General features: G+C 36.2%; 13 protein-coding genes across 18 annotated transcripts; 7 read left to right on the top strand and 6 right to left on the bottom strand.

Moving 5' to 3' along the window:
• Positions 1-284: 284 nt before the first annotated feature.
• LOC111592595 (E3 ubiquitin-protein ligase CHIP) lies at positions 285-1,787 on the bottom strand. Of its 2 annotated transcripts, none has more exons than XM_023304912.2 (6): positions 1,443-1,787; positions 1,167-1,362; positions 972-1,113; positions 808-913; positions 621-677; positions 285-563 (listed from the first exon to the last, which is right to left on the bottom strand). In XM_023304912.2, the coding sequence occupies exons 1-6, from the start codon at positions 1,563-1,565 to the stop codon at positions 321-323; spliced, it is 867 nt and encodes a 288-aa protein (XP_023160680.1). In that variant the 5' UTR covers positions 1,566-1,787; the 3' UTR covers positions 285-320. The 2 variants fall into 2 exon arrangements, with proteins under 2 accessions (XP_023160680.1, XP_023160679.1); XM_023304911.2 differs by having other exon boundaries at positions 1,164-1,362; positions 1,443-1,782.
• Positions 1,788-2,270: 483 nt separating this feature from the next.
• On the top strand, positions 2,271-3,921 carry LOC111592594 (transcription initiation factor IIB). Its single transcript, XM_023304909.2, has 4 exons — positions 2,271-2,499; positions 2,566-2,977; positions 3,045-3,279; positions 3,342-3,921. Exons 1-4 carry the CDS (start codon positions 2,483-2,485, stop codon positions 3,623-3,625), a joined length of 948 nt encoding a protein of 315 aa, XP_023160677.1. The 5' UTR covers positions 2,271-2,482; the 3' UTR covers positions 3,626-3,921.
• A 283-nt stretch (positions 3,922-4,204) lies between these two features.
• LOC111592593 (TBC1 domain family member 16) lies at positions 4,205-6,809 on the bottom strand. Its single transcript, XM_023304908.2, has 2 exons — positions 4,987-6,809; positions 4,205-4,931 (listed from the first exon to the last, which is right to left on the bottom strand). Exons 1-2 carry the CDS (start codon positions 6,517-6,519, stop codon positions 4,308-4,310), a joined length of 2,157 nt encoding a protein of 718 aa, XP_023160676.2. The 5' UTR covers positions 6,520-6,809; the 3' UTR covers positions 4,205-4,307.
• Positions 6,810-7,026: 217 nt separating this feature from the next.
• Positions 7,027-9,414, top strand: LOC111592599 (WD repeat and FYVE domain-containing protein 2). The gene is made up of 6 exons (XM_023304923.2): positions 7,027-7,418; positions 7,507-7,854; positions 7,919-8,031; positions 8,205-8,331; positions 8,704-8,900; positions 8,970-9,414. Exons 1-6 carry the CDS (start codon positions 7,258-7,260, stop codon positions 9,248-9,250), a joined length of 1,227 nt encoding a protein of 408 aa, XP_023160691.1. The 5' UTR covers positions 7,027-7,257; the 3' UTR covers positions 9,251-9,414.
• Positions 9,415-9,749: 335 nt separating this feature from the next.
• Positions 9,750-10,667, bottom strand: LOC111592563 (small nuclear ribonucleoprotein-associated protein B). Its single transcript, XM_023304861.2, has 2 exons — positions 10,507-10,667; positions 9,750-10,384 (listed from the first exon to the last, which is right to left on the bottom strand). Exons 1-2 carry the CDS (start codon positions 10,507-10,509, stop codon positions 9,791-9,793), a joined length of 597 nt encoding a protein of 198 aa, XP_023160629.1. The 5' UTR covers positions 10,510-10,667; the 3' UTR covers positions 9,750-9,790.
• A 67-nt stretch (positions 10,668-10,734) lies between these two features.
• Positions 10,735-12,193, top strand: LOC111592562 (ER lumen protein-retaining receptor). Its single transcript, XM_023304860.2, has 2 exons — positions 10,735-10,919; positions 10,986-12,193. The coding sequence occupies exon 2, from the start codon at positions 11,077-11,079 to the stop codon at positions 11,713-11,715; it is 639 nt and encodes a 212-aa protein (XP_023160628.1). The 5' UTR covers positions 10,735-10,919; positions 10,986-11,076; the 3' UTR covers positions 11,716-12,193.
• A 513-nt stretch (positions 12,194-12,706) lies between these two features.
• LOC111592668 (methionine aminopeptidase 1D, mitochondrial) lies at positions 12,707-16,940 on the top strand. 3 transcript variants are annotated; one of them, XM_023305031.2, is made up of 4 exons: positions 12,707-13,082; positions 13,183-13,326; positions 15,597-16,270; positions 16,650-16,934. In XM_023305031.2, exons 1-4 carry the CDS (start codon positions 12,775-12,777, stop codon positions 16,844-16,846), a joined length of 1,323 nt encoding a protein of 440 aa, XP_023160799.1. In that variant the 5' UTR covers positions 12,707-12,774; the 3' UTR covers positions 16,847-16,934. The 3 variants fall into 3 exon arrangements, with proteins under 3 accessions (XP_023160799.1, XP_023160801.2, XP_023160800.1); XM_023305032.2 differs by lacking the exons at positions 12,707-13,082; positions 13,183-13,326 and adding exons at positions 14,717-14,803; positions 15,149-15,269 and having other exon boundaries at positions 16,650-16,940; XM_023305033.2 differs by lacking the exons at positions 15,597-16,270; positions 16,650-16,934 and adding an exon at positions 13,506-13,711 and having other exon boundaries at positions 12,709-13,082.
• On the bottom strand, positions 13,680-15,082 carry LOC111592670 (NAD-dependent protein deacetylase Sirt6). The gene is made up of 5 exons (XM_023305034.2): positions 14,949-15,082; positions 14,762-14,889; positions 14,285-14,707; positions 14,097-14,220; positions 13,680-14,039 (listed from the first exon to the last, which is right to left on the bottom strand). Exons 1-5 carry the CDS (start codon positions 15,012-15,014, stop codon positions 13,761-13,763), a joined length of 1,020 nt encoding a protein of 339 aa, XP_023160802.2. The 5' UTR covers positions 15,015-15,082; the 3' UTR covers positions 13,680-13,760.
• Positions 16,941-17,085: 145 nt separating the features above from the next.
• Positions 17,086-17,770, bottom strand: LOC111592673 (cilia- and flagella-associated protein 20). The gene is made up of 2 exons (XM_023305040.1): positions 17,495-17,770; positions 17,086-17,440 (listed from the first exon to the last, which is right to left on the bottom strand). Exons 1-2 carry the CDS (start codon positions 17,768-17,770, stop codon positions 17,117-17,119), a joined length of 600 nt encoding a protein of 199 aa, XP_023160808.1. The 3' UTR covers positions 17,086-17,116.
• A 506-nt stretch (positions 17,771-18,276) lies between these two features.
• Positions 18,277-19,585, bottom strand: LOC111592671 (CD2 antigen cytoplasmic tail-binding protein 2 homolog). Its single transcript, XM_023305035.2, has 3 exons — positions 19,381-19,585; positions 19,121-19,313; positions 18,277-19,060 (listed from the first exon to the last, which is right to left on the bottom strand). Exons 1-3 carry the CDS (start codon positions 19,482-19,484, stop codon positions 18,419-18,421), a joined length of 939 nt encoding a protein of 312 aa, XP_023160803.1. The 5' UTR covers positions 19,485-19,585; the 3' UTR covers positions 18,277-18,418.
• Positions 19,586-19,645: 60 nt separating this feature from the next.
• Positions 19,646-20,457, top strand: LOC111592674 (U6 snRNA-associated Sm-like protein LSm4). Its single transcript, XM_023305041.2, has 4 exons — positions 19,646-19,716; positions 19,785-19,826; positions 19,905-20,003; positions 20,105-20,457. The coding sequence occupies exons 1-4, from the start codon at positions 19,714-19,716 to the stop codon at positions 20,423-20,425; spliced, it is 465 nt and encodes a 154-aa protein (XP_023160809.1). The 5' UTR covers positions 19,646-19,713; the 3' UTR covers positions 20,426-20,457.
• A 215-nt stretch (positions 20,458-20,672) lies between these two features.
• Positions 20,673-22,186, top strand: LOC111592672 (non-structural maintenance of chromosome element 4). 3 transcript variants are annotated; one of them, XM_023305036.2, is made up of 5 exons: positions 20,673-20,844; positions 20,904-21,121; positions 21,225-21,392; positions 21,444-21,776; positions 21,847-22,185. In XM_023305036.2, exons 1-5 carry the CDS (start codon positions 20,739-20,741, stop codon positions 21,910-21,912), a joined length of 891 nt encoding a protein of 296 aa, XP_023160804.1. In that variant the 5' UTR covers positions 20,673-20,738; the 3' UTR covers positions 21,913-22,185. The 3 variants fall into 3 exon arrangements, with proteins under 3 accessions (XP_023160804.1, XP_023160806.1, XP_023160807.1); XM_023305038.2 differs by lacking the exon at positions 21,847-22,185 and having other exon boundaries at positions 21,444-21,585; positions 21,649-21,665; XM_023305039.2 differs by lacking the exon at positions 20,673-20,844 and having other exon boundaries at positions 21,061-21,121; positions 21,244-21,392; positions 21,847-22,186.
• A 10-nt stretch (positions 22,187-22,196) lies between these two features.
• LOC111592675 (thrombospondin type-1 domain-containing protein 4-like) lies at positions 22,197-26,193 on the top strand. The gene is made up of 6 exons (XM_023305042.2): positions 22,197-22,421; positions 22,810-23,094; positions 23,156-23,525; positions 25,002-25,200; positions 25,279-25,421; positions 25,483-26,193. The coding sequence occupies exons 1-6, from the start codon at positions 22,408-22,410 to the stop codon at positions 26,047-26,049; spliced, it is 1,578 nt and encodes a 525-aa protein (XP_023160810.2). The 5' UTR covers positions 22,197-22,407; the 3' UTR covers positions 26,050-26,193.
• The last annotated feature ends 954 nt before the right edge of the window (positions 26,194-27,147 follow it).

Below are 27,147 nucleotides of genomic sequence, written 5' to 3'. Positions count from 1 at the left end.
TTCCCATCAATGCTTCCATTTTATATTCCATTCATGCAATTTTTGCACCAAATTATAAAAACCACCACCACCAAATTAAAAAAACTTCTACGTTCGGTTGAATTTATTCACTTACGGTAATCTTACATATTTTATATGTTATCAAAATAAAAATAACTTAATATACAATATATTCTCAACTCAAATTATCCAATGAATATAGACTGTTATATCTTGACAATTTGTATTTAACTGCTTTTAACAGCTACATATTTAATTACAATATACATTTAATATATTTCATATTCTTTTTGTGTGTGTTGTTTACAAAATACAACAACTTAATAATCTAAAGACCATTCATTCTCAGCAATAAATGAATCAACTACCTCCTTCATTGAGAAGTTTGGTATTAACTGATCCTGCGTGAGTTTAACTCGTGTTACAGGATCAAAATGACCAACACGTTGCAAATGCTCCTCAATATCTTTACGCTCATATGTGATGCCTGATGGAGTAATCACTGGATCAGTTAATATTTCAAAGCTAATTTTCCCACACAGAAAATCCGGTACATCGCGTTTCTGTAAATATAATAATCAAATTTTAATTAGGTTTATGGCTGTTTCATTACTTCTTACCCGTCGACGTTCATCTACTTTTGCAAATATATTATTAAGCTCTTTAATATGATCATCCTGTTGAAGAAATGTATATTAATAAAGTACAAGTTAAATCACATTATTTATAAGTTGTAGACCCAATATTCATTTAAATATTTTCTATTTTCATATATCAACAGAAAGCTTAGCATAGATGATATCTTACACATTCTTGTTCAATTTCCTGTTGTTTGTCCTTTAAATGTTCCTCATTTAAGTTTTCATTTAACTTCAAGCTGGCTAAACGGTTTTCCATGTCATCTTTGATTAGTCTAAAAATAAGTAAATAAGTAAACTTTAGGTTTAACAATTTGTTTGCTGTACACCTACCGATTCAGATAACTTTGCAGTTCAATTTCCTGGTGTATTCGTTTTTCTTCCATAATATTCCAACGTTTCTTACGTGCCAAACGCAATTGCAATGTTATATCATCTCCAAAGTTCTGTTTTTGTTCCTTTGACAAATCATAGGCTAAAAATATGGATATTAGACGAATTTCATGGGTACTTTTAAATGTTTACCACGCTGTAGATGTTTTATAGCTTCGTCATAATTGTCAATCTCCATCAGGCCCTGTCCGAGGAAAAAATGGCCTTTTAGTAAATTGCCGTCTATATCCAAAGCTCGTCGACAATCTTGACAGCAAAGTTCCCAACGCTTTAGCTTTAGATTGCAAAGGGCACGATTCGTAAAATATGTTGCATTTGTAGGGTTTTTAATCTATGTCAAATATTAGATATACATAAATATATACATATGTACGTGAATCATTTGATTTGTAAAGTTTTGAAATGACTTACAATGGCCTTGGAATAACATATAATCGCATCGTCATATTTGCGTGAGGCAAATAAACAATTGCCCTGCTCCTTCAGTTGCAGGTCAGATAAATTTGTGGTTGAATAAATATGTTTGCTCGTCATGCTGAGAATAGTTTTGCTTTCTTAATCGTATCGTATTTGCCAGAGAAAATTTTTTATGAAGGCATAGGAATTGTCAAAAGCAGCTGACACGAGTATCTGGAGCAATAGAACCACAACAGAATTTACGTATCATTTAAACCGTCTACCGATGCACCATATAATAATAAGCCTACTTTTTGTTTTTCCTTTGACATAAAATATATATGAAATTATGAATAGGTGTGTGTGGGTATTTTTACCAATCTGTTTAATACTGTTACTTATCGATAGGTAACCATCGCATTATTGCGCGTGTAAAAATTGTCGATATTAATTGGGTCGTTTTGGCGGAGCTTCCTTATTACGCTGTAATATGAATGTTTAATAATTCAAAATAAAGTTGTACAGTGCTCTTTCTGTTTTGTTTCAAAGATTTCCTGGCCTTGTCTTTGAAAATACAATTTGTGTTCAGTTAGAAAGCTGTAATCTAAGCATTTACAGTTTTTATCAGTTTAATTCAAATTTAATTATTTTGCTCTTCTAAGGGATATTCGTGTTTCACAGTTTTACGCTGATTGTCGATAAATCTTTGGATCAGCTGTTTGTACAGACCTAACTTTTTGATGGCTATGTTAACAGACTTATGGCTCAGTTAGCAGTTATTAGATGTTAATTTTTTATCACAGCTGAACTTCATATACGGTTTTTGTAATTTGTTCTTTTTGTATATAATCTTGCATAAAAAGGAAAGATAAATTCTAAAAATTATTAAGTCAGCTCAGTGGATAATATTGCACCCTGTTAGATACATGTTAAATTAACAGAGAAACGAGGAAGAAGAAGCGATATTTTTATTCTGTCGAAATTAATTTGCGTTTGCAAACAAAAAAAGTAGTTACTTTAAAACATAGTTGTACGCAAACAGATATAAGAATTAAATGGCGTCAACTTCAAGGTAAATGAAATATTTGGGATGTTATTTGTAATGCTTGCAAAATGACCCGTCGAAATATTCTTTTAGACTGGAAAACAACAAGGTGTGCTGCTATGCCCATCCGGAGTCTCCATTAATTGAGGACTATCGAGCTGGCGACATGATATGCTCGGAATGTGGCCTGGTGGTTGGTGATCGAGTTATCGATGTAGGTTCCGAATGGCGCACATTTAGCAATGAAAAAAGTGGCGTCGATCCCAGCCGTGTGGGAGGTCCAGAGAATCCTTTACTCAGTGGCGGAGATTTATCCACGATTATTGGCCCGGGAACAGGTTCGGCATCTTTCGATGCCTTCGGAGCACCCAAATACCAGAACAGACGCACAATGAGCAGCTCAGATCGCTCGCTTATATCCGCATTCAAAGAAATTTCATCAATGGCCGATCGCATCAATTTGCCCAAAACAATAGTCGATCGCGCAAATAACTTATTCAAGCAGGCACGTATATGTAACATATAAATGAATATATTCTTGCAAGGCTTATTATTGATTTGTTGATAAACAGGTACATGATGGCAAGAATCTAAAAGGACGTTCAAATGATGCAAAGGCATCAGCTTGTTTGTACATAGCCTGCCGCCAAGAAGGTGTACCACGCACATTCAAGGAAATCTGTGCAGTTAGTAAGATAAGCAAGAAGGAAATTGGAAGATGCTTTAAACTAACATTAAAAGCACTTGAAACTAGTGTAGATTTGATAACGACTGCCGACTTTATGTGCCGTTTCTGTGCCAACTTGGGTACGTTATTAGCGTTGTACCTTTCTTATAGATGGAATCATTTTTATTGTATTGATTTATAGATCTCCCTAATATGGTGCAGCGAGCTGCCACGCACATTGCGAAGAAAGCTGTGGAGATGGACATTGTACCTGGAAGATCGCCAATTTCTGTAGCTGCTGCCGCTATTTATATGGCATCGCAAGCATCGGAGCATAAGCGTAGCCAAAAAGAAATTGGCGATATTGCTGGTGTGGCCGATGTAACTATACGACAATCATATAAGCTAATGTACCCGCATGCTGCAAAACTATTTCCAGAGGATTTCAAGTTTACAACACCGATTGATCAGCTACCGCAAATGTAAAATACCTGGCAGCAAAATCGGTATATATATATATGTGTTTATATATATCGAGGCTCAATTATCATATATACGTTAAAAACATGGATATAATTACGAAATACGTGTTGTAGGACAAGTTTAGTTTTAAATTCAGTAATGACCATACTTTAATCACAACACCAACACGAAACAAGTACGATTTTATTCATATTAAAGGACAGAAATGCAAATGAACTTCACTTTGTTGAAATGTGCACCACTGAAACTTGCATCGCTTCTAATTAAGATTGTATAATAAATGCTAAAAATCATTTTAACAATTATATTTACAATTTAAATTTATATGCGACAAAGTGAAATATTTATTCAGCATAGAGAATTCATTTAGTGTGTTTAAAAGCAGAAATTCCATTTGTTGAAATGTATAGCTCTGAAGCTTCAAGAAATTGTAATTATTATCTGAGAATTCATTAAAGGAGCGCAGTGTATAATAAATGATAAGACCCATTACTCAATTGTTAAATTTACAATTACAATTTATCTTTGACAAAGTGAAACATTTATTCAGCATAGGCATATATATATAATTTAGTATATTTAGAAGCACTTGCTTGAAAGCTTTTCATCATAACACATAATTGTAATATAAGTGTAAATAAGTAAGAGTAACTCGATATACAACAGTAGAAGCCACATCAATTATTTAATCAATGCCCAATGAGCACTTCTCGTTATCCGTATGACCGACACATTCTAGTGCAGGACGATGCTCCGAATCCCACATGCCCGGGCCGCAACGCTTGCACAATCCACTTAACGTACATGGAATTTTTGGTAGCTGTCTGTACTGGTAGAGCAGCCCACGTGCCTTACGTAAAATCAATTGACCATCCATGTACATGGCCAACGAGCTAAAATGCAGCAGCATCTCATCTGCACGCAAGTTCTGAGCAATCACATCATCGGCATAGACAGCTATGATGGCCAGGCAGAGAAATAAGTGGAAGTAGTCAGTGAGATAATTTGACCAGCAAGCTTCCCACATGCGTATAACCACAGCTTCCGTGAATTCTCGTTTGAAACAGAGCAGTAGCCAACGATGGCAGAATAAAAGCTCCATAGCTTCGTTGTGTCGTTCCAAATGCTCATAGAAACGCGGCAACATGAGCCTGATCAATTCACGTAAGTAACTTAAATTGTGATCGACATCATTGTCTGTGGGCGTGCAAACAAAGAACGCTCGCTGCATTAAGCCAACAAAGCACCAAAAAGTTTCTGATTCATTTTGCACTTCGCACAGAACAGGAGCCAGGAGATCACTCATGCCCTGCAAAAAACATAATTGGTGTATATTGTTATGCTTGGAGTAACGTAGAACTTACCTGTGAGTAGGATATGCTCGTATTGTAGATGGCAAAGTTTAGCAAAATGTTTTTCATCATCTCTGTATTTGGATTGTCTTCGCCGCAGAAAAACGGATTTGTACGATCTGTGCGCACAACGTCCTTTTCAACAACACACTGCACGGTTCTCCAGAATTGGACTTGCTGTTCTGGCGACATGGAATATAAACGCTTCCGGGTTATTTCATCGTATTCCTGTCTTTTGATGTCCATCAAGACGGCTCGATCCTCAAATGTGGATGAGAACGAGTAGCATTTTAGGATGAAGGGCCAAACTGTTTTGCGCAGACTCTTCTCGAGGCCTCCAAAGAAAACGCACTTGCGCAGCAGCAAATCATCATCAATTTGTCCTTTTTCATTTAGTAATGTGCCATAGAAGAAATTTGTGGTGATTCTCTTAACATTGCCTTCATCCGGATGCATCTCCGATTGCTTAACTTCCGGGCGACAGACCATGAAGTGTCGGTAAGGCAAATTCATCTTCTCTTGTCCTGGAGCTAAGGTAATATTGTGTAGAAAACAGTGCCACTGATGCAACACCTGAGCTAGATGATCTAAGCCGCCGTAGTGGAAATGTAGAATCTTATATTGAGATTCCCTGGATGCTATCACCAGCTGTCCAGAAGTGCATTTATCATCGTTAAAAAACAAACGTAAGGAACGCATCTGACTCAGATCCACGGAGAATCTCCTGCCCCTAATTACTGCCTTTCGACGGACAGTAGGCGTGGCATTAGCACTCTCCGGGAACACCAGATTATGCTTAAAAGCCAGCAACTCTGGCGTCATCCAATTGGGATTATTATCATCCGACACTGAGCCATCGGAGTTGAGCTGTTGAGCCGGTTGATTCGCGCGAGCAATTGCCGACGGATGACTGCCCTCGTTCTCCTGCGAGGAGGACGAAATGATGCAATTGTATGATTGAGAGATATTGCTGTTCTCGATTTGTGGATTCGAAATGGTTATGTTTACGGATGTAATTGGATTCTTTTTGAGCAAAGCAGCCAGATCTCCTATAGATGCCGTTTGTCCACCTAGCAGAGGTTGCAGTTCGTTCTTTAACTCCTGCATTTCAGCCACATTCTCTTCGCCCATCTCCTGTTCGGCCTGTTCGTCGACGATCTTTGGCGCGGGCACTGCCACTTGAGCTGTGGGCGAGAAGTGTCCATTGGTAGGTAGCATATCATGGTGTAGATTGCTTAAAGGCTCCCCCTCATTGGTTGTCGAATTGCACTTGCAAAGCGAGGTGTTCGGTATCCAGGTGAGCAGCAATGTTGGCCTCTTAGCGCTGTTGTACTGATCTATAAAGGTTTTTGTAGTGCACGTCAGGTAGCCAGGGTAGTGCAGTATATCCGATTCCTGGCGTGCCACGGTCGGTGGATGAATGCATACATTGTTTTTGCAAAAAAGTATTTCGTTGTCTTCGTAAGCGATATCGATTTTTTCATCACACCTCTCTTCACCTAATATAAAGTTGGATGCCTTTTTGATAATACTTCCAATTGGCATTTTTGAGTAGAATGTTTTTTTTTTCGTTAAAGCAAGCGTTTGTCCCGATTTATCGATTTACCAATTGTGAACAGAAAATTGGGTGAGGCCTTTGGATAGGTAAAGTGCCCTATTCTTTTTATTTATTCATAAGATATAGTAACTCCGAGGAACCATCGTGTTAGTTGACTCATCAGTTTTGATTTTTAATCCAGCTTAGCTTAATTTCCAACGTGGAATATTTATAAGGTGGCTAAAGTGGAGAAAGGAGTAGAGGATACCGACTCACGGTACAAATAATTTGAATGCCGTAGTATGACAATTCATCGAATAAGTAATCGAGTAGCCACATTATCGATAATTTTAAAGAAAATGAAAAATGCGTGTTTTAATGAAAGCTTTGTATTTATTTGTAATATCATATATATGCTTTTTGCTCTCCTGAGTTATGCGCACATATAAACATGTATTTTTAAATTAACATATAATCGATAGTTTTGGACTTCTTATTGGAAAAGTGTACCCTCTTTAATTAATTGAAGAATAACCATTTCATTTGGGGTCACACTGATCTTAATTTTTGGATAAAATCAGTTTATTTGTGATTCATTCAGTTATTCGTTTAAGCAAATTAAAATAAATAGCGTATAACACTGAAAGCTTATCGGTGTTAATTTATCCAATTCACACGGACATACACCCACACGCACTAGCAGTATTTGTTATAGATCCTAACTCTCGCTCTCTCTCAGTAGAAGAATGGCAGCCGAGATAAAACCAGCGCAACGCAGCAACAATGATCGCTTTTTGTCGACCAAAAAGCCGGAGTTGCTTAGCAAGTTAGAGGGCAGCGGTGACGATGTAAATGCAGCTATTTTAATACCGGGCGAAAACGGTGTAATTAGCGTATCTGACGACAAGTGCGTAAATAAACAAACTAAATTTCCACTACATTACATTTTCTTATCGCAAAGAAATACAATTTCCCTAAAATATATATTTATATAGAACGGTTCGTGTGTGGCTTAAACGTGATTCTGGACAATATTGGCCCAGTATTTGCCAATATATGCCATCGGGCTGCACTGCTATCGAATATGTACAGGAGCAACGGCAATTGTACATTGGCCAGGACAACGGCACCGTCACCCAATACACACTATCCGAGGACTGCAATCGCTTATCATTCATGCGCGACTATTTATCGCATCAGGGTCGCGTTGTAGCCGTTGTATTCTCGAAGACTCACAATTGGATACTCTCTGCTGGCAAAGATAAACAGTTCGCATACCATTGCACAGAAACAGCGAAACGAGTGGGCGGATACACTTTCGAAACGCCATGCACAGCGCTTCAGTGAGTAAATCTGTAATCTCTGCTTAATGTGTGAGATTTTTTTATCAAACGTTAATTAATCTAGGTTCGATGCACTGGCAAAGTACGCTTTCATTGGAGATCATGCGGGTCAAATCACAATGTTGCGCTGCGAAGCGCAGGGGGTGCAGCTTATCACTACATTCAAAGGACATACTGGTAAATAGAGTATAGTGTAAAAAACTATAAGCCGAACAAAAGATTTGGGTCTTTAACTTTGCTATTCATTATTTATTCTATTGCCATTAAGTTAGGCCTTAGGTTTTTTGAATAATCTGTACATGTTATATTTAAAATGCTTAGAAGCTTCTCATTAATCACATCTTTTGTAGCTGGTATTCGTTGCTTACGATGGGTTGAAGGACCGCAGCTTTTATTCAGTGGCGCCTGCGATCAATCTGTTATTGTTTGGGATGTTGGCGGCAAACGCGGCACAATCTACGAGCTCCAGGGTCATAGGTAATATAAATATCAAATATATATGTAATAAATATATTTTTTATACATCCACAACCATATTATTAACCAATAATAGTATCCCTCTACATTACATCTCAATTCGATTGCTGGATTATATCTACATATATTTTTTTGCCCTCCATAAATTTGGTCTTTTTTATTAATTTCTTCTGTAAAAGTCCTCATTGCAGTAATTATTAAATTAATGTACTTTATCTTTATTTACGCTCATTTAATTCTCTTCTTCACAAACATTTTATTTATGTATTACCTTTCCATAACATCTGCAACCAAATCCTTAAGCCTCCTATAAATCTCTACAAACATATAAGGAAGTATTAACTAAATTAATGTATATTTGCTTCCGTTTAGTAACAAAGTCTCAGCTTTAGCGTACGCAAATCACACTCAGCAATTGATAACGTGTGGCGAGGATTCGGTGGTAGTGTTTTGGGAAATGAATGCGATGCGCAAGGAGGTGCCCGGCTGGGTGGAGTCCAACAATTGCCAGCTATGTTCGAGGCCATTCTTTTGGAACTTCCGTTCGATGATGGATCAAAAGCAATTGGGCAAGTGACACAATTTTTGCATGGTATGATTAATTTACGAATTAATATTAAATTCTGATGTCGTTTTAGGCATACGTCAGCATCATTGTCGTCATTGCGGAAAAGCTGTTTGCGATAATTGTTCAACGAACCGTATTAATATACCAATAATGGGCTTTGAGTTCGATGTGCGCTGCTGTGATCCCTGCTTTAAGCAGCTGCAGACAGTGGAGCGACCCTCTTTGGCAGCCTTTCACGACGCCAAGCATTCCATTGTGCACATGGATCTGGATGAGGATCGCAAGCGTTTACTCACAGTTGGCCAAGATCGGTTAATTAAGGTGTGGGACCTGTCTACCATTTGGGCATAATGTTTATATGCTATATTATATAGACTACAAGGGTAGCATGACTTTCTAAAGAAAATTATAATATTGTATTGTATGAAACTAAATAAAAAGATAACATAATTACCAAATACATATGTAAGTATTGAAGATGATGGACAACACTTTTACATATAAGCAATGTTTCACGTATATACATATTAACTATATATTTACAACATGTAAGCTCTTTTTTCATCAAATTTGAAATTGATGTAAAACTAAAAATCCATGAATATCAATAAAAGAAATCAAATCAATGTCTGTAATATTCAAATATTAAACATTTTAAGCAAGGAAAACAAAAATTTTCCTATTTAAAAATAAAAGATGACAGTTTAGTAAGATACAGATAGACCAATTGTTTTAGATACCTCGATTTGTCCACATAGAAGTAACACTGAAATCGTATAACAATGAAGGCAGTTAAATCTCGTTGACCCACATAAGGCTCTAAGGGCAAGTATTGACTGAAATTTTCTTTTATTTTATTTTATATACTATAAAGATAAGCGCAGTTGTTTATTAATATCCACCTCGTCCCGGTGGTGGTGCGCCACGCATCATTGGTGGTGGTCCTCTCATGGGTGGTGGTGCACCCCGTCCAAGACTGCCCGGCATAGCCGGAATACCACCAGGAATCATGCCCGGTGGTGGAGCACCCATCATCGGAGCTCGGGGTACGCCGCGACCCATCGGAGCCATATGCTGTTGGGCGGGACCGCCTACGCCCCTGACGGGTCCTTGAAGGCCAGCCGGTACGGACGAAATGTTCATTGGTACACCACGGCCAGCGACACGACCAATACCTGGACCCGGAGCAGCGCCTGGAATGGGCACACGGGGCAGACCTTCCTCGGGTGGCGGCGGTCCTTCGACTGTAAGGGAAACTATATTCTCGCCACGCAGCAGTACAAATCCCAGCACACGTTTCTCCTCACGCTCCGGTACTTTAGAGTTCTTAGAGCGGATTTTGCGGAACTCTTCGCAATCGCCCAATATAAGATTCATATGTTTATCGAATGCTTTAAACGTTCCAATAAACGTTCTTGAGTCCTGCAGTACAATCCGCACCCGATAGTTCAGGTGCTGAATCATTTTGTTATTCTTCCCAATAGTCTAAGAAAAAAAAAAACATAAATTAAAAAAAAAAAAACAAGCATGGCCGGCAAAGTCGGCACAAACGTATATCTAATATGCGTACTTCTGACCATATTATTTGATTTTCTTCACGAACTTACCATTTTAGGGCCGTTACTCTATATGTTTATTAACAAAATATTAACTTTTACTGTTTATAGTTATCTGCTTGGTAATGTGAAAATAAATTGTTAAACAAACTAATGCGTCCAAATCGCAAACAAGCAGCTCATCGACGCATCGATTGTTATCGTTTTTAGGCGAAAATGGACACATTTAATCGAATCGGCCTTACTTGATTTTTTGGTGCAGCCCTGTATTTGTATTCTATTGAGAACACATAAGTTGTGCTCAAACGTCTCTGGCGCTCATATATGTATGTGGCCACGTCACTTTGGCTCTCTTTGTTTCTCTCTTTTGTGCCGACATTCTACGTACATATAGGCGGCACAACACCAAAAAGTTTTTAACTCGTTGGCAAAACAAGTGAAAATTAAACAAATAATTCAGTTTGGTAAAGTACCTTATCATATTTGCTATAACATTGAAACATAATTGCATATCATTTGGTTCAATTTAGGGGGACGTCGCAAAAAATAAAACAACTTCAAGAAAGAACATTTCACACTAAAACGAAAGAAAAAGAAAAAAGAACTTACGAATCAGTCAGAATGAATATTTTTCGGTTCGCTGGAGACTTATCGCATGTATTTGCTATTATAATTCTTTTACTGAAAATATGGAAAACCAGATCATGCGCCGGCATTTCGGGAAAATCTCAAATACTCTTCGCTGTCGTCTATCTGACACGTTATCTGGACCTCTTCACCACATACGTCAGCCTCTACAACTCTGTTATGAAGGTGCTTTTCCTGGCAACGTCGGGCGCCACGGTTTATTTGATGTATGTGAAATTTAAAGCCACCTATGACCACAATCACGATTCGTTCCGCATTGAATTTTTACTAATACCGTGCGCTCTGCTCTCATTGGTAATTAATCATGATTTTACCTTGATGGAGGTGCTCTGGACGTTCTCGATCTATTTGGAATCGGTTGCTATATTACCACAACTGTTTCTGGTGAGCAAGACCGGAGAAGCTGAATCGATTACAAGCCATTATTTGTTTGCCCTCGGCTCCTACCGTGCTCTATATCTGCTTAATTGGGTCTATCGCTATATGGTAGAGTCGCATTATGATCTGATTGCGATCTTTGCGGGCATCGTTCAAACTATTCTTTACTGCGATTTCTTCTATCTGTATATTACCAAAGTGCTCAAAGGCAAGAAGCTACAGCTGCCAGCATAAGCAGCAGCATCAGCTAATAATTCCATGCGTGCGTGTGTGTCGGTGCCGTCACCTCAAGATGAGATGGAGAGGAAAGAAACAGCAATTTGAGGAAGCGGGCCGCGTTATTAGTAGTTCTTTATCGCATAACAAAACAAAAGCAAAAACAAAAAAATAATATAACAAATAGAAATGATATTGTATATCGAACGGGAGCATTTTGTTTGTATTGCATTAGTTTAAAACAAGAGAACATAAGAAATTCAAATGTGTGACAGCAATTCATTTATGCATATACCAACTCAATGCAAATTAAAGTATACAAAAAATGTACAAAATCTAATCATTATGATTTCCATCTGCAATCAAAAATCATTAAACAACCGTAATTTTGCTTATTAATGTATGTACGACTGTGTACATATGCATGTATGTAAGCACTTATTGTATCTTATCTTGTAGCTCGTCTATATTCCTACAACCAAAATCAAAATGTTTACTAATTATAATTTAATTTAAAAGTAATAAATCCACCAGTCCTATCAGCGTTTCTGGTCAATTTCGGTACTATGCTAACATGTTTATATTGCTTCGTCGAAATTTTGTTAATAATTTGATTGGCGTTATGTTATCTCAAAAAATTATAAATATCAAATCGCAATCTTATCAATTAGTATCCATTTAATTAACAGGTTCAATATTAAAATCATTTTGGTTTTAATTTACTGCGCAACGATTTTAATGAAGATCTTTAATAATTTTCTAAAAACATCCGCTTAGCGAGATATAGTAGTTGTAAAGATTTTAATATTTTCCCTCATCCAAATATCAAATAGTGATGTAAATCCAGATATTGAAATATTTGAATTATTAAATATATAAAATTTAAACAAAAACCCTGTTTTGAAATTTTTAAAGAAAACATCTAGTCGTGAATTCATATTTGCAATTATCGCTCATCACTAATGCATGCGATGATTTTGTTCATGAACGTTCATGTCGCGCATCGCTATATTGATCTAGTGCAATTGGAGCGGCCAATTGGGTTCTTGTTTATCCAGGAAAATTTTCAATTACAAAATGTCCTTAAACTTTCGCTATCACGTTTTAAAAAGCGTCAAACCATACACCATATATATTCCGCAATTAAGTAAATCAACTCTACGTGTCTTAATTCAAATCTCAGTACACTATATCGAAACAAAAAAATCGTCAGCTGACGTTTTGGAACTTGCAATAAACAAAATTAAAAATGCAGGCCACGAAGTGCCCAAGAATTTTTGCGAATTGTTTACAATGGTGCTGTTAATAATGCAAATCTATTTACGCTATCCAAAAGGTGTGGTAAAGGATCAAGAACTGCGGCAGTGCTTAATAGACGATTTGTGGTAAGCTTAGATTTATACATACTACATGCCTATATGTAATTAAATTAATTTATGTATTCAAAGTAATTGATTAAGTCAACGTCTAATTTTACATGTCTAGTTTTACAGATGCTTGCGCGGAGGATTTGACCAAGGTGCTGATTAACCACCGTACAACGCTTAGTAGAAATTTTGCTGAAACCAAAATGGAAAGAGCAAAAATGTTAGACGTGCAATGGCGTATAAATATTTCTTTGGGCTCAACGTAAGTTAAGTTGGCGATCAATGCAAGCGTATGCATTCTATATTTATATAAAACTCTTTTGCCGTTATGTGAAAGTGCTAAAATACTTAATTGTATTGCAAAAAGAACGCCCAAATAGTCTGATTTTTATATATAAATATGTATTTACATATCTAAGTAAATGATTTCCTTTATTATAGAATGGCCCAACTGGATAAGCCCACAATAGTATTGCATTTTAAATTAAATAATGGCGAACATCGTACCTTGGAGCTGCCTTTGTCAACATTTCAACGTTTACGATTTAATGTGGCTACGATGCTGAGCGAGTTGCAATCATTGCAGAATCGTCCAATTTTGAAACATTTCTAGATAAGAATTTAATTTAATTTTTAGATAATATTGTTAATTATGTTACGATTTGACTTAAACTCTATATATAATAGGATCTACAATTATTTAAATTCTGTTGATTCGCTTCGTTTGCGCTTTTTGATAAGTTTCTTAGTGATAAGTTGCTTATTGCTATTGTTTGCTAAAGTTTTCTGATGCTCCTTGAATTTTTTATCCAACTGTTTGACATATTCTTGCGGCAGTGTCCATTCCGAAATGTTGGTAAGCTTTGTAGGATCGCGATCTTCGGAGTACTCTGGAATCTCGATACCTAATCGTTTGCAAACTTTTTCTAATATAGTATCAATATAACTTGAAATATTAATGTGTGCTTTCTTGTCCTGCAATAAAAACTCAATTTGATATTACAATATTAAAAACTTCATTAGTTTACTCACATGCTTTGTGGGCTGCAGGTTGCATATGACAAGCTTTCCACCATGCTTTAGATTTTTGAGAGGTAAATTTCCACTAGGTATAATTTGCAGAGTAGTGCCAAGGGTTATGTTAACATCTGCTAAACTAATTAAAGTATATATAGTTTATATTGGCAAATTGTAGAATAAGTAATGGAAAATACTCGTACGTGGAGTTCATGAATGCCATATCGAGATCACGTTCGGGTAAATCGTGTTCCCAATCCAATACGTTATCCTGCAACACTCCTCCTCGACAGCTGCGATTTTGGCTTACATCAACGGATCTGCATGAGCGTCCCAATAGCTTTTGACCCACTGTTTCGACAGCGGTCTTCCTTATAAACTGTCGTCGACATTTTTGGCATTGCTCTATGAAAATATTTCCGTGCAGCTCCGCCAAGTACTTGCGATCTAGTCCAGACTTCAAATGCAACCCATCGATATTTTGTGAAACAATATATTGTACATATCCATGTTCAACTAAAGCCTTCAAAGCCATGTGAGATTTTGTCGGTTTGGCCTCATCAAAAGATGTGTTGAAAGTAGGCTTTTCTCCTTTTTCTTCCAGTGTCCATACACCTTTAGGCCCCCTATAAATTTTACAATTACTTTAGTTTTATACGTTGAAATTCTTTATTTATTACCTAAAATCGGGGATACCAGCTGAAGTGCTGAGACCAGCACCTGTATGAAATACAACATGTTTTGAGTCTTTAATTAAGTTAGCCAACTGTTTGCATTTTTGATTCACAACTTCTTCGCTGTCGAAATTCTAAGAAAATATAATCAACCACTTTTATATGTATCATATATTTTTATGTTACTACTTACTTCCGGTACACCAAGGATTCCTTTATTTTCGTAAGCTGAAAGACCTTCAGCATAGTTACAACTCATTATATATCAATTTATTCTATTAACAAATATCTGCTTTTTTGTTTACAAATTTTTCTAATACTATCGATACAAAATAACTATGTCGATAAATCATCGATATGAATCCGTATCCAGCTGCTCGAATTGTATTTTAGTTTACTTATAGTTTAAACAATAATAAAAACAAATAATCAAAATGATGTTCCAAGTATCGAAAAATAGCTGGAATGTTTGTGGACAAAACATGCTCCGAAATTTCTTCCAATTAAGCAAGCGGTACGGTATATTTAAGATATAATGACTGTAAGAGTATATTTTCTCCTTTTGTTTACTTACAGTTAAACATATACAGCTGAGACATTGTAAACCAAATTATTGAGTTCAAATTAAAGTACTTCACTCAAAAACTTACTCAATTAATAAATATTTTTTTATTATTAATTTCCTAAAAACTTTGTTTTAGATACACACATGCAAATTTTTGATAGAATCCCCGAGGTTCTAACTGACCATCCTAAACTATTCTTATATAATCCATTAAATTATTTAACCGGCTAAAAATGGCAAATATGCTAATACTATAAACGCATCTCTGTATTACAGAGACAACGGCAAATGGGAAAAGATAACGGCTGCTGGAACAGTTTCTAATGAGCGCAGCGTTCCCGATCACATTCAAAAGCCTCCGTATTACTATAAAGCACTGCCACCGGGAAACACAAATGGAAGTCCAGAAATAAAAAATGACAAACAGATTCAGCATATGAGATCAAGCGGCAAATTGGCCGCGCAGATACTTCAGGAATGTGGTAAAATGGCTAAAGTTGGCATAACTACGGATGAAATAGATAACTTTGCTCACCATCGAATACTCTCTTTAAACGCCTATCCATCCCCCCTGCGATATGCCGGATTCCCCAAGTCCTTGTGCACTTCAATTAACAATGTTGCCTGCCATGGTATACCGGACGATCGACCCTTGTTTGACGGCGACATTATTAACATCGATGTCACTGTTTACCAAAATGGTTGCCATGGCGATTGTTCGGAGACTTTTCTGGTTGGTGATGTTGATGAACGTGGTCAGTTCTTGGTGAACTGCACACGCGAGTGCCTAAACAAGTGCATCGAACTATGTGCTCCAGGTGTGCCCTTCTATGAAATTGGGAAGTGCATACAGAGATATTGTGAGGAACATCAGCTGGAATCGGTAGCTGAATTTATTGGCCATGGCATTGGCAGTTACTTTCATGGGCCGCCCGAAATTTATCACTACGGTAAGATTATTATTTATATCCCCACTGACCATACAACATTTCCAAATCGTGTAAGTTTCTTCTAACCCTGTCAATGTTCTGCATTCGAAAGGAACGAATTGCAACAATTTTTGCCTCACTGTATACATACGTATATACACTCATACATACATATGTAAATTTGAGAGAAGCATCAAAAAAGTTAGGTAGGGGCGCCTGTCTCTATCTATCTAATCGGGCTTAAGGCTGTCAGTTCTGCTGCTCGGAGAGAGCGAGTGAGAAAAACGACTAGGACACAAATTTGTTGTGCTGCAATAGATTATTCTAGACAGTCAATTTGTGCATTGTTATGGTAACGTTTATGCCCAAATAAATAATTTCTTTTTCAATTAAATTTTAGATAATGAGGTTGCGGGTAAAATGCAAGCAGGCATGACTTTCACCATTGAACCAATTCTGTCTCTTGGCGGTGGCGAAATTGGGATCTTGGAGGACGGGTGGACGGCTATTACCTTGGACAATTCACGGAGCGCACAGTTCGAGCATACGATTCTGATCACAGAGACTGGCGCTGAAGTGCTAACAAAATTTGGCTGAAAGAAGTTACACAGAAATTAATTTTTATTGCAAATGTTTGTATTAATATGTAGTATGCATAATTGACAAATATAAGTGTTTAAATAAACGATTATGCCGACTTGCAAGAAAATTTGTTGCCAAGTGATTTTTATAAACTGGTTTTAGTTATTTATATATATATATATATATATATATATATATTTATATTTTATATGTTTACATATATATATATATATATAAATATATATATATGCATGTATTTTGCAATTAAATGGACAATTATGTTGGTTAACTGCATATCGCGTTTGACTTTTGAACTGGTTTTTGTATAGGCAAAAATAATTTAAATTCAGGAGGCAGCTCATCTTCAGAATACAATCGATCCGAAAAATATACACGTCGTATTCGACAGTTAGCATGGATCTGTACTCTTAGTGTTTCGACATAGTTAGTACCATAGGCGCGACGTGTAAAATCAGACAAATTAAATTGTATTTGATTCCAACCCTCATCCAAACGCATGGGCATTGTACATATAAATGGCTTCACCCGTGTGGTCGATTGATAATTGCTGGCGCGAAAGCGGCGTCGCACATTTTTATCATCTAGAACCTGTTTAGATATATAATTGAAACTAGCGTTCTTTACTGAAACTGTATGTATTACCTGAACTTCGAATGTAAAGTACTTCTTCATGTTCTTGATTATCATCACCAGAAATGGCAACTTAATTCCCAGCGTCTTCTTTGGATCGGCCGGGCATGTGATAAACGTAGTGCTAACATTAGTACCAACTATTTCAAGTACTAGACTCTGAATATCATTATCGGTTATTCGTTTTATATGACCATTTCGAACTTTCTTATCCCAAAGCTGGAGCGGCTTGGAACCAATGCTGTAAAGTATTGACAAGAATCCTGATTGAAACGTATTTTTGAACATTTCGCGCAATTTATTGACCGTCGTAAATGGTTACTCGAGCTTTTGCAATTTTTTATGTGACCAGTGGGTGCTGGCCGATAAATTTTGCGAAGCCGGAATTTGTGAGGATTACGAACACAACTACAAAAGTATTCTAATTTTCTTATGTCAATAATTTTGTAAACAACAATGTGTTGCTATTAGTTACAGAGATGTTGAAAACGGAACTATCAAATAAATAGCTATCGATAAGCCACCACAATATATTGTCCGGCTATTCTAAAAGTAGTTTTTTAAACTTATCGTGAAAAAAAACCAGAAGCACATATTTACTTATTTTGTATTAATATGTAGCTTTTTATGCATATTAATACTTAACTATATTTTTAAACATCTAGTTATTGAGAACCACCACAATATATCGGTTGGTTTTTATAAAATTATATTAGCAAAAAAAATAATGTAGAAAACGGTTTGCTCTTTATTGGAAGCAATTTTCCCACGAACAAAGTACAGGAGAACAAAGATTCCATTATTTCAATTATATTTATTTAAGCTCGAAGTCCACCATAGATCATCGATTAACTCTTGCGAAACTTAAAATGCTCCTTTATTTCCTAACGTAGTGAAAACCAAAAACATTACTTAGCGATAAGTATAAACATTGGCTTACAAATACAAATCAAAATCTATTCTATTGCTCGAATAAAAATTTGAATTCTCTCCAACTTTGCGTACATACACTCCAGTCTTAAAATAGTCTCCTTGAGACCAATTAAACATTTTTTCTGTACTGTATGGGCCCTGTATTTCATCATCTGTCTGTTTCCACTTAAACTCCCATTTTAGTTCATTTGTACTTGGCTCGTTTGCTTCTTTTTGTGAGTCCTTTAAGAGCTTAGACTCTTTTTCTTCGAAATCATCGGCATACATATCGAAAGAATCGCCCATTGGCTTGCTTGTGCTTGGCAAATCTTCTAGTTTATGTTTTATCTTTTCATATGTTTCTTGATATATATCCATGTTTCCAGTATTTGACAGTATTTCGTTTGCCAATTCCGTTAGTTTTGCAATTTGTTGCGTTTCATTGTTCTCAATGCCGGCTTTCTTTTGCCGCAGCTTCTCGAGAGTTGATAGCTTAGGTCGCTTACGACCCAATCGTTGCAAAGCCATTTGGACACTTTCACCTGGTTTCATATACTCCAGCATTTTAGTAAGGGCCATTGACTGGTTGAATGGTTTAGCAGGTAAACTGCTATCCGCCGAGTTTTCATCATTGTTTGGATCAAAGTAGTTTTTATCTTTCTCTACCTATTGTATAAATATTGAAATTATTCTAACTGATAGTGATTTATATAAATAGTTAAATACCTTAACCCAGTCTATGTTATCTAACCAGTTATCCTTAATTTCTGCTTCTTTGTTCCAGTGATAGTGGCCTTCCTTATCAAAATGCCCCTCTTCCAGTTCTTCACGCATATTAAATGGTGTTATCTTGACATCATCTTCTACCTTACCCACACCTTCTTCACCACCTTCTATATCACTGTCATTAAGATTGTCTCTGAATTAAAAAGTATATAATAATTAATTTTATATTTTTCCTTTATTATTAGCATGTTTTAGCTCACCGTTCGTAGTCGTCGGAGTCTTCTTCATCTGAGTCTAGAGTGTGTTTCTTTTTAAATATTTCACTATCAGACACAGCAAAATTTTGTTTTCTTTTCGATGCCATGTTTATATATTATATGTTATAGCCGATCTTTTTATAGCAATTGCTATATTATAAAAGTTAATAAAAATATTTATGTTGCTTTGACCAGAGTTGCATTGAATTTTCGTGAACAAGTTCGATAGAACCAATACCATTGTTTTGATTCGTTTTAACATGTACGATTGATATCGACTGCAGAAGAGTTTCCTCTCTGAGTTACCTATTTCTTTCTATAAAAACTAAAATAAAAATGGTAAACAATATTTACTCCTAATGGTTAATAATAATAATATATTATAATATGAAAACTTTAAATTCTAGCTTCCATTATCACTCTTAAAAACGGCTCAAAGTCATCCTATGGTAAGTCGTATGCCGGTGATTAGTTCTGCTGGATCCAATTGCATTTGTTTATATTCGTTTAACAATTTATTTTGACAGCTGGTAGAGCTAAAAAATGGAGAAACCTACAATGGACATTTAGTTAGTTGCGATTCCTGGATGAATATTAACTTACGTGATGTAATTTGTACTTCAAAGGTACGGAACCGCGTGGAGGGATTAAACTTATATACAACTTCTTTTATCTATTTTGTTTTAAATAAGGCATATTTATTTATGAAATTTTTAATACTGTTTAGGATGGCGACAGGTTTTGGCGCATGCCCGAATGCTACATACGTGGAAGCACAATTAAGTATCTACGTATTCCAGACGAAGTGATCGACATGGTTAAGGAAGATGCACAAGCCAAATCGAGGAATCGTGCTGAAATGAATAAAAATCGTGGCGGCAACTCCTCGCAAAATCAAAACCAACGTGCACCTCGAAGCGGAAATCGAAATAACTTTGGTGTTCGCAGTGGGCCTAGCGGTGGAGGACTTGGCAATGGAGGCATGCGTGGTGGAAATGCAGGGCAAGGCAACCGACCACCTGCTCAGGGCAATAAGCTTAGGAAGTAATATAATGTAATATTTAAACAAATTAAATATGCGACTCATTTGATAGTAATATATATATATGTATGTTAGTTTATTTATTTGTCTGCAGAGAGCGCTTGCTTAAGTCAACGTATTGCAAAATATATACGCTGTATTTATAATTTGCAAGCATTAATTTTAATTAAGAAATTAGAACAAATTCATAATTATCGATATGACCTGGAACTCGATTGACAAATCGGGCATTTATCGTTTTTAAAATATCGATACCCGTTTACTAGATTAGTAATAATTGGCTCTTAAATTCTTAAAATAAAATATTTAAATAAACGCAATGAATTGCACGGATGATATACAATCGACTCAACAGGATGAAGAAGCTGAGGAAAACGGGCGCATCATCCAGCTGCAAGACCTAATTGAAAAAAATATACAGATTGGTAGGTTTTGGGAAAACTTTGCTAATATACGAACTAATGGCGCTCTTTTTTCTTCCTAGAGCAAAAGATCGAATCTCGTTCTTTTGGCGAGTCTATGTCGGCCATTTTTGACATTTTAGGTAAAGCGAACGATGTTGTCAAAGGCTATGAGGAGCGCAAAACAAATTCAACAGAGATTTTGCTGGATTCTGAACTCTTAAGACGCAATCACGAAGTAGTTGGAAAGGCGATACAATATAATACGAATTTTACTGATCGAATGTATTGTACGGCAATAGTAAGTTAATTTAGAGCCCTGCACAAATACAAAATGTTGAATGCAGGGCTCCACAGCGAGTTAGCGATGAGAACTTCCTAAAGTGTGTACCTACATTATAAAGAACAATGTTGTTTTCAAAGATAATGCAGAGGATTGGAATGCGCTGTGCCGCCTTGCTTGCCGGCATGGAATGCCTAGCTTTACAAATGCCTCGATGTTGCCTTTTATTAATGTAGAGCCTAAACAGCATGTTGCCAAACAACGAGCAACACGTAAAGTCGTTACAAATGTAAGTTGATAATGCAATATTTAATACTCTATTAATTATTCCATATTTTAGGCAGTAGAAAAGCGCCCGAAACAAAGTGACAAGCTCGAGCGCAGGGGCGAAGGTTCGGCGGCTGTGAATTATGTGATGAAACAGATTAAAACTATTTACCGAGCGGGCAATAATCAACCAATACCATATTTTAAACTGATCTGTAATCCACAAAACTTTATGGACACTGTTCAAAATTCACTGATTGTATCGTTTTTGATAAAAGAAAATCTGTTATTGATGGAAAACGGAGCAGATGGATTACCTCAAGTAAAACTAAATAGCAATCCGAAAGAAAATGCTGCAAGTGAATCCTTTCAAGCCATTTGTCGCTTAGATGTTGAACTCTGCGAGGTACTGAAACACTGTTAAAATTAAAGTAAACTTTAAATATATGAATATATTTTATTGATAATATTTACAGAAATATGTTAAGCAGTACAATATCAAGGAGCCCCTGCTAAAGCGCACAGAATCCGATGAAAGCTGATCATATTCTTTTATATTTCATCCTTTATCTATTCACATATAAATGTTTTTGTGTATAGATTAGACCACGCGTTAAATAGTTGAGCTTGAATGTTAATATGTTATATGTAATAGAGAGAGAGAGAGAGTGTGTGTGCCTGTGTGTGTTCACATCTTATTGTTGCGAGTAATACAGCGCGGCTAATTTCTCTAGCTAAGATGAGCTGTTTATATTCGAGAGTAGTCTATAAATTTGGCAAGAAAGAGAGCGATAGAAAAAAAACCGTTTTTTTTTTTAATAAATTAATACAAAATTAAAATTTAATTTTTATATTCTGCTATGTCATACATTTTGTTTACCGCCCTCGTATATATTTGTGCTTTTTGGCCAGAATATTAAAAATATTTCGAGATGTTCTCAGTTGTGTCTAAGGCTTTTGTAATGGCACACGCATTCGATGCGCTTCATCAGACTTGAACGTTCATATAGTACATAAATTTGGAATAAGCGACAAGAATGCAGTTGATAAGGTCAGTGTACTTGTTTATGAATTATGTTGAATATTCGAGAGATAAGCAGGGTTCAATTTATATTACATGTGAATTAGCTCATTCATAAAATTTATATGTGTATTATTCGTGCACGCACGATTAAAAATAATTGTATCACTAATACAATTCATATAAAGCTCATTCGTAAAATTTATAGGCATGCATGCATTGCTTACAGTATTTATATGTCTAATAAAATTTGATGAAAACTTCAAGTTACAGCAATTAACCTTGCCTTAAACAAATTTTATGATTAAAAGTTATTATGTCAGACCATATACTTATAAGTCAAATAAAAATTATACTTCGGAAATATTGTCATTTAATAAAGTAATGAATCGGAATAAATTTGTAATTTCTTAAATAGCGTTGTAGGCATTTTATTGCTATTATGTTCGAAAATTCATCTATACAATGCCACCCAAGCGGACAATAATACAACGAATGTGTTGATCAAATCTGAGCTCAGTGACGATATTGATGATGACTATACTGATTACGTGGATGAGAATGAAGTTAGCAAGCAAACACGGCAACGCAACCAGAGCGCATTTGACAGAGTGGGCACTTTTTACTCCTGGGACCGTTGGGAGAAGTGGAGTAAGTGTTCCACTACTTGTGTGCAAATTAAGCAACGGAAGTGCTTAGAGCGGTAAGTGCCTAGGAGATTGTGTTTGTAATATGTATATCTATTATATGCAATTTATTCTTAGCTTCAAAAACTCGACCATGGAGAGCACAGTGGAGAGGCGTTTCTACCCCGGCTATGGTCAAAGTGGATGTAGTGGAGTGCTGAAGCGTTATCGCCAATGCAAGGAGGAACGCTGCAAACCGGGAAAACAGCGATTGCGCGATGAACAATGCGAAAAATTTAATAACATGCCATATCGTGAGACTTTCTATAATTGGGTCGGATATGAGAAAGAACACGACGAGTGCATGTTGTTCTGCCGCGCGGCTAACTCTGATTTATTCATTAGTATGAACCAATCGGTCACCGATGGCACGCCGTGCAACCGTCCGGCCGTATACTATACTCACTTCTACAGACGGCAGGCTGTGTGTGTGGAGGGTATTTGTCGGGTGAGTGAGCTAGTTTTGCCAAGATATTTCTTCGATATAGCATCTTGGATAAACTTCCATCTAGAAGATATATCAGATAGGGCATTTAAATGGTATTCAATGCTCGATCGTTTTTCTTCCTTTTTTGGCTCTTATTTTCTATAACATCTGCAAATAATAACTTTGCCTCTTCCGGTCTGTGGGCGAGATTTTAATTGAGTTCTGGCGTCTGTTGAATTGGCAACTCGATAAAATTTAATTTCAACTCGTTATCTCAGAAAGCTTACGGGCCACCAAGTGATGTCATCTGTAAAAGCGAAACTTGAAAATATCCATTAGATATGTACATATAAGAGGCATGGTTTTATGACTCCGCGACTTACTCAAGTAAACTATATACCTTATGTCTCAGTCGGAATGCCAATGTTTTATAGATCATTTAAATATTTCTGTAGTCATCCATTTTGGGGTTTTAATGATGGGCATTCGGCAAGGGCAGCCACAATTCAATGTTGAATGCCTTTGATTTCTCTTTATGGCCAAGTTAAATTGTCTAAAGCCAATTTTCTCCAAAAGCATGCAAATTGCTCAAGCGCTTGGCACATACTATTGCACACATATGAATATCTATGTATATAGGTAGGTATGTAGGTACTCTTTCTTTGTAATAGAGTCGGTTAAACCGCTTTATGGGTGGCCACGCACACACACGCACACATAGTGTGAGTGCAGCTGTGAGGTTCTTGAATAGCTGCCAAATGTAATAAATCTTAATTAATATCGTTTGCCAATGATTTCCATATTCATATGGCTTTCGGGTCTTTCCAATTTATAATTTAATTAGTTTTTTTCTATACGCATCGCAGCAGCAGTAGCAAGAGCAGCGTGGCTTGGTAAAAGAAACAAAAATGTATAGATAATGTTGCGATGGGCCTTCTGTTGACATGACCCCATTATCGCCTGATAATTTCAAATACTTACATACACATGTAATTAGCCCAGATACAAAGCCTTTCCATTGTTTTAATGGCTCTCTGCCCACACTCGAAATATAACTAAAAAAAGAGGAAAAACTGTGTCAAAACATTCAAGTGGCTCTTAGGAGGTGCATTAGATTAGAGCAATGCCGGCAATGAGTGTGAAATGTGGCTTCAGTCTCTGCTGCCAGAGATATGCTACTCGACTTTATTTAAAAGAAGATCAAACACATCCACCGATATTTGCAGCCACATAAACTCTTCATGTTCTCACATTCGCAGTGAACAAGAAATGCTTAAACAAGATCTGCAAAAGGGGGGGAATCGTAATAAAGGACTTGACATGAGAAAGTTTATTGATATCAATCAAAATCAATTTCAATTAACATTAATTTATATGTAAGAGTGTATCAGACTAAGCGATACCCTCTAGCATGTCCTTTTGTTGCTTATAGCATGGTATACTATGATCCTGAAGTGCATTAATTTGATTTAGTCAATATTTGATTGTATTTTTCAGGCGGTGCACAGCAGCGGGTTAATACGTCCTGTTACGACGCGTGATAGCCAAGTGAAATGTGGTTCGGTAATGTGCAAACATGTCTCTGTACTGTTCAACAAAACGAATCCAACAAAGGGATATAATTACATTACGAAACTACCAGTTGGAGCAATGAATCTATCGATTAGGCAAAATATACAAAGCAATAATTCATTGGGCAAGTTTATAGATACACAATTAAATATAATGTAGAAAGATGGAAAAATTTAAATTTTTGTTAAATTGTATTTTGCAGCTTTGAAAACTGCCGAGGAAGTCTTGCTCATACCAAGAAATCAGTTAAAGATATTCAACTTTAATGATAATGCTTACGAATATAATAAGCTAAATGCTTTGCTTACATCAAGAGGTCCGCTCGCCAAGGCTGTGATTCTGATGGTAAATCTTTATTAAGAATGTTTATTGAATCTCAAACTAAGTATGTAATTATCTTTGACAGCACTTCGTGGTTGACATTCAGAGTGAGGTGAATGATATTCAGTGTAATTATACCATACCCATAGCCTCTTCCACTGTCAACGAAGGAGAGGAACTGCAGGCTATCTGGGATGAGTCGGGTAAGCTCATTAATGATACCGATGCCAGCTATGCGCAGCGCATTAAGGAACGAAAACGTCGCCGATTTAGTTGGAAATTGTTGGGTTTCGGTGAATGTAATCGCAGCTGTGGTCCGGGCACCCAAACACCCATATTCCGCTGTGTGTTAATGCGGGAATCCTTAATCCGATATTATTCGCCACGTCGCTGCGCCTACATAGAAAAGCCGACTTTCAATGACGACATCTACAACTGCAATCGTGGCCTCTGTCCGGCCTTTTGGCGTCCGAGCAACTTCAGTAAATGCGAATGTCCGCATGGGAGTTCCAATGGACTGCGCAGTCGACAATTTGAGTGCATGCAGGAGCAAATAAAGGGCAATGTTGAGCTAGTGCCAGACACACTGTGTCCTGTCAGAGAGAATCAATGGGAGTCCTGCCATTGCCAAAGTAAAAACCAAAAAGAATAGTCATTTCAATCTGTGTGCTCAGGCTTAGGCAATGTTTTGTGAGCTAACTATGCCTAGCGTGAATTGTCTTTAATGTATTACGCAGAAGTCAAAGAAGCGGGTCAATAAAGACGATTATCCATTTAAAATCTATGACTTCGTAGTCCAATTAATGACCCACAATGCAGAAGCTCAGCAGTTCAGCAGCTCTGCAGCAGACTTCATTTTTCTTTTTCTTTTCTGTTAATTTTCAATTGCTCGCAATAAAGAATATATCAAATCAATTAAAAAAAACTATAAATTAATGCTGAAATCTAATGAAAATATTCAATTTATGTTGCGATCTTAGGCGAGCTTCTGTTAAAATATCAAGTTACGTTCCACAAGATTTCTTTGTTGGTTCTTTTAATTTTTTGGTTGCGCCCAAGAAACAAAAATAAGCCGTTAAGAAAAATTTATGAACTCGCTCGGAATTTAACGATTTTATAAATAATGGAATGCAGCTCACAATTCAATTGTTCTGAAGACAAATTTTAATTGATCTAAATGGTAATTTTTTGAGGCAACTTTTAATTTCATTTCCCACAATGAGAAAATATATATTATATTAATTTTTAATGACTTGCTTCCATATCATATCAAATTTATGCTTGTTCTTAATTAAACATTTTGGATTGTTTATGCCATGATATATTCTCAAATTTATTTACTTCGGAAAACAAATTGTCTCTTATCCACATCACGTTAAATTTTATATGTGTTTTATATTTTAGTGTTTTGTGAAATTCTTTTAGATTGAAATCGTTAAATGCTCTGATAAAAATATACACATAAATTGTTTTTAATGCTATTATAATGGCTTCTGAATTTCGCAATGAGTAAAGGAGTTGTAATCGGTGTTAAGTTATATATATATATATATATATCTATATCAATACATTGATGTTTTTTTATTGGTAAGTCTTTAAGGTCCTATAACATCCCATTGCTCGATAGTGTTTGTATAACTATTTTTGTTTTCTTTAAGGTTATTTTTTTTTAATTTTCACCAATTTATGAGTGAATCATAAAATTTGGCAATTTGAACTGTAACCCCAACATTCTTGCGAAATATATATG

Source organism: Drosophila hydei, unplaced genomic scaffold (assembly GCF_003285905.1).
Source record: "Drosophila hydei strain 15085-1641.00,03,60 unplaced genomic scaffold, DhydRS2 tig00000149-arrow-pilon, whole genome shotgun sequence".
Classification (NCBI taxonomy): Eukaryota; Metazoa; Arthropoda; class Insecta; order Diptera; family Drosophilidae; genus Drosophila; species Drosophila hydei.
This window is presented reverse-complemented; position numbering and strand designations above follow the sequence as displayed.

Bases quoted from the DNA above. Each gene is read 5' to 3' on its own strand.
- LOC111592668 (XM_023305031.2), top strand. From the start codon at position 12,775: ATGTCCTTAAACTTTCGCTATCACGTTTTAAAAAGCGTCAAACCATAC. The intron at 13,083-13,182 runs GTAAGCTTAGAT...TTACATGTCTAG, and splicing joins TGCTTAATAGACGATTTGTG to TTTTACAGATGCTTGCGCGG. The intron at 16,271-16,649 runs GTAAGATTATTA...ATTAAATTTTAG, and splicing joins GCCCGAAATTTATCACTACG to ATAATGAGGTTGCGGGTAAA.
- LOC111592674 (XM_023305041.2), top strand. The intron at 19,827-19,904 runs GTAAGTCGTATG...TTATTTTGACAG, and splicing joins CGGCTCAAAGTCATCCTATG to CTGGTAGAGCTAAAAAATGG. The intron at 20,004-20,104 runs GTACGGAACCGC...AATACTGTTTAG, and splicing joins ATGTAATTTGTACTTCAAAG to GATGGCGACAGGTTTTGGCG.
- LOC111592593 (XM_023304908.2), bottom strand. From the start codon at position 6,519: ATGCCAATTGGAAGTATTATCAAAAAGGCATCCAACTTTATATTAGGT. The intron at 4,932-4,986 runs GTAAGTTCTACG...TGTTTTTTGCAG, and splicing joins CGAGCATATCCTACTCACAG to GGCATGAGTGATCTCCTGGC.
- LOC111592599 (XM_023304923.2), top strand. From the start codon at position 7,258: ATGGCAGCCGAGATAAAACCAGCGCAACGCAGCAACAATGATCGCTTT. The intron at 7,855-7,918 runs GTGAGTAAATCT...TAATTAATCTAG, and splicing joins ACGCCATGCACAGCGCTTCA to GTTCGATGCACTGGCAAAGT. The intron at 8,901-8,969 runs GCAAGTGACACA...ATGTCGTTTTAG, and splicing joins GATGGATCAAAAGCAATTGG to GCATACGTCAGCATCATTGT.
- LOC111592562 (XM_023304860.2), top strand. From the start codon at position 11,077: ATGAATATTTTTCGGTTCGCTGGAGACTTATCGCATGTATTTGCTATT.
- LOC111592670 (XM_023305034.2), bottom strand. From the start codon at position 15,014: ATGAGTTGTAACTATGCTGAAGGTCTTTCAGCTTACGAAAATAAAGGA. The intron at 14,221-14,284 runs GTACGAGTATTT...TACTTTAATTAG, and splicing joins ATGGCATTCATGAACTCCAC to TTTAGCAGATGTTAACATAA. The intron at 14,040-14,096 runs GTGAGTAAACTA...TTTTTATTGCAG, and splicing joins ACCTGCAGCCCACAAAGCAT to GACAAGAAAGCACACATTAA.
- LOC111592675 (XM_023305042.2), top strand. The intron at 23,526-25,001 runs GTGAGTGAGCTA...TGTATTTTTCAG, and splicing joins GTGTGGAGGGTATTTGTCGG to GCGGTGCACAGCAGCGGGTT. The intron at 25,422-25,482 runs GTAAATCTTTAT...TATCTTTGACAG, and splicing joins CCAAGGCTGTGATTCTGATG to CACTTCGTGGTTGACATTCA.
- LOC111592671 (XM_023305035.2), bottom strand. From the start codon at position 19,484: ATGGCATCGAAAAGAAAACAAAATTTTGCTGTGTCTGATAGTGAAATA. The intron at 19,314-19,380 runs GTGAGCTAAAAC...TTTTTAATTCAG, and splicing joins GACTCCGACGACTACGAACG to AGACAATCTTAATGACAGTG. The intron at 19,061-19,120 runs GTATTTAACTAT...TTTATACAATAG, and splicing joins ATAACATAGACTGGGTTAAG to GTAGAGAAAGATAAAAACTA.
- LOC111592673 (XM_023305040.1), bottom strand. From the start codon at position 17,770: ATGTTCAAAAATACGTTTCAATCAGGATTCTTGTCAATACTTTACAGC. The intron at 17,441-17,494 runs GTAATACATACA...ATATCTAAACAG, and splicing joins ACTTTACATTCGAAGTTCAG to GTTCTAGATGATAAAAATGT.
- LOC111592672 (XM_023305036.2), top strand. From the start codon at position 20,739: ATGAATTGCACGGATGATATACAATCGACTCAACAGGATGAAGAAGCT. The intron at 20,845-20,903 runs GTAGGTTTTGGG...TTTTCTTCCTAG, and splicing joins TGAAAAAAATATACAGATTG to AGCAAAAGATCGAATCTCGT. The intron at 21,777-21,846 runs GTACTGAAACAC...TAATATTTACAG, and splicing joins TAGATGTTGAACTCTGCGAG to AAATATGTTAAGCAGTACAA.
- LOC111592595 (XM_023304911.2), bottom strand. From the start codon at position 1,565: ATGACGAGCAAACATATTTATTCAACCACAAATTTATCTGACCTGCAA. The intron at 1,114-1,163 runs GTAAACATTTAA...CCATATTTTTAG, and splicing joins TATAAAACATCTACAGCGTG to CCTATGATTTGTCAAAGGAA. The intron at 678-807 runs GTAAGATATCAT...TTTCTTCAACAG, and splicing joins AGGAAATTGAACAAGAATGT to GATGATCATATTAAAGAGCT.
- LOC111592594 (XM_023304909.2), top strand. The intron at 2,978-3,044 runs GCACGTATATGT...GTTGATAAACAG, and splicing joins CAAATAACTTATTCAAGCAG to GTACATGATGGCAAGAATCT. The intron at 3,280-3,341 runs GTACGTTATTAG...ATTGATTTATAG, and splicing joins CCGTTTCTGTGCCAACTTGG to ATCTCCCTAATATGGTGCAG.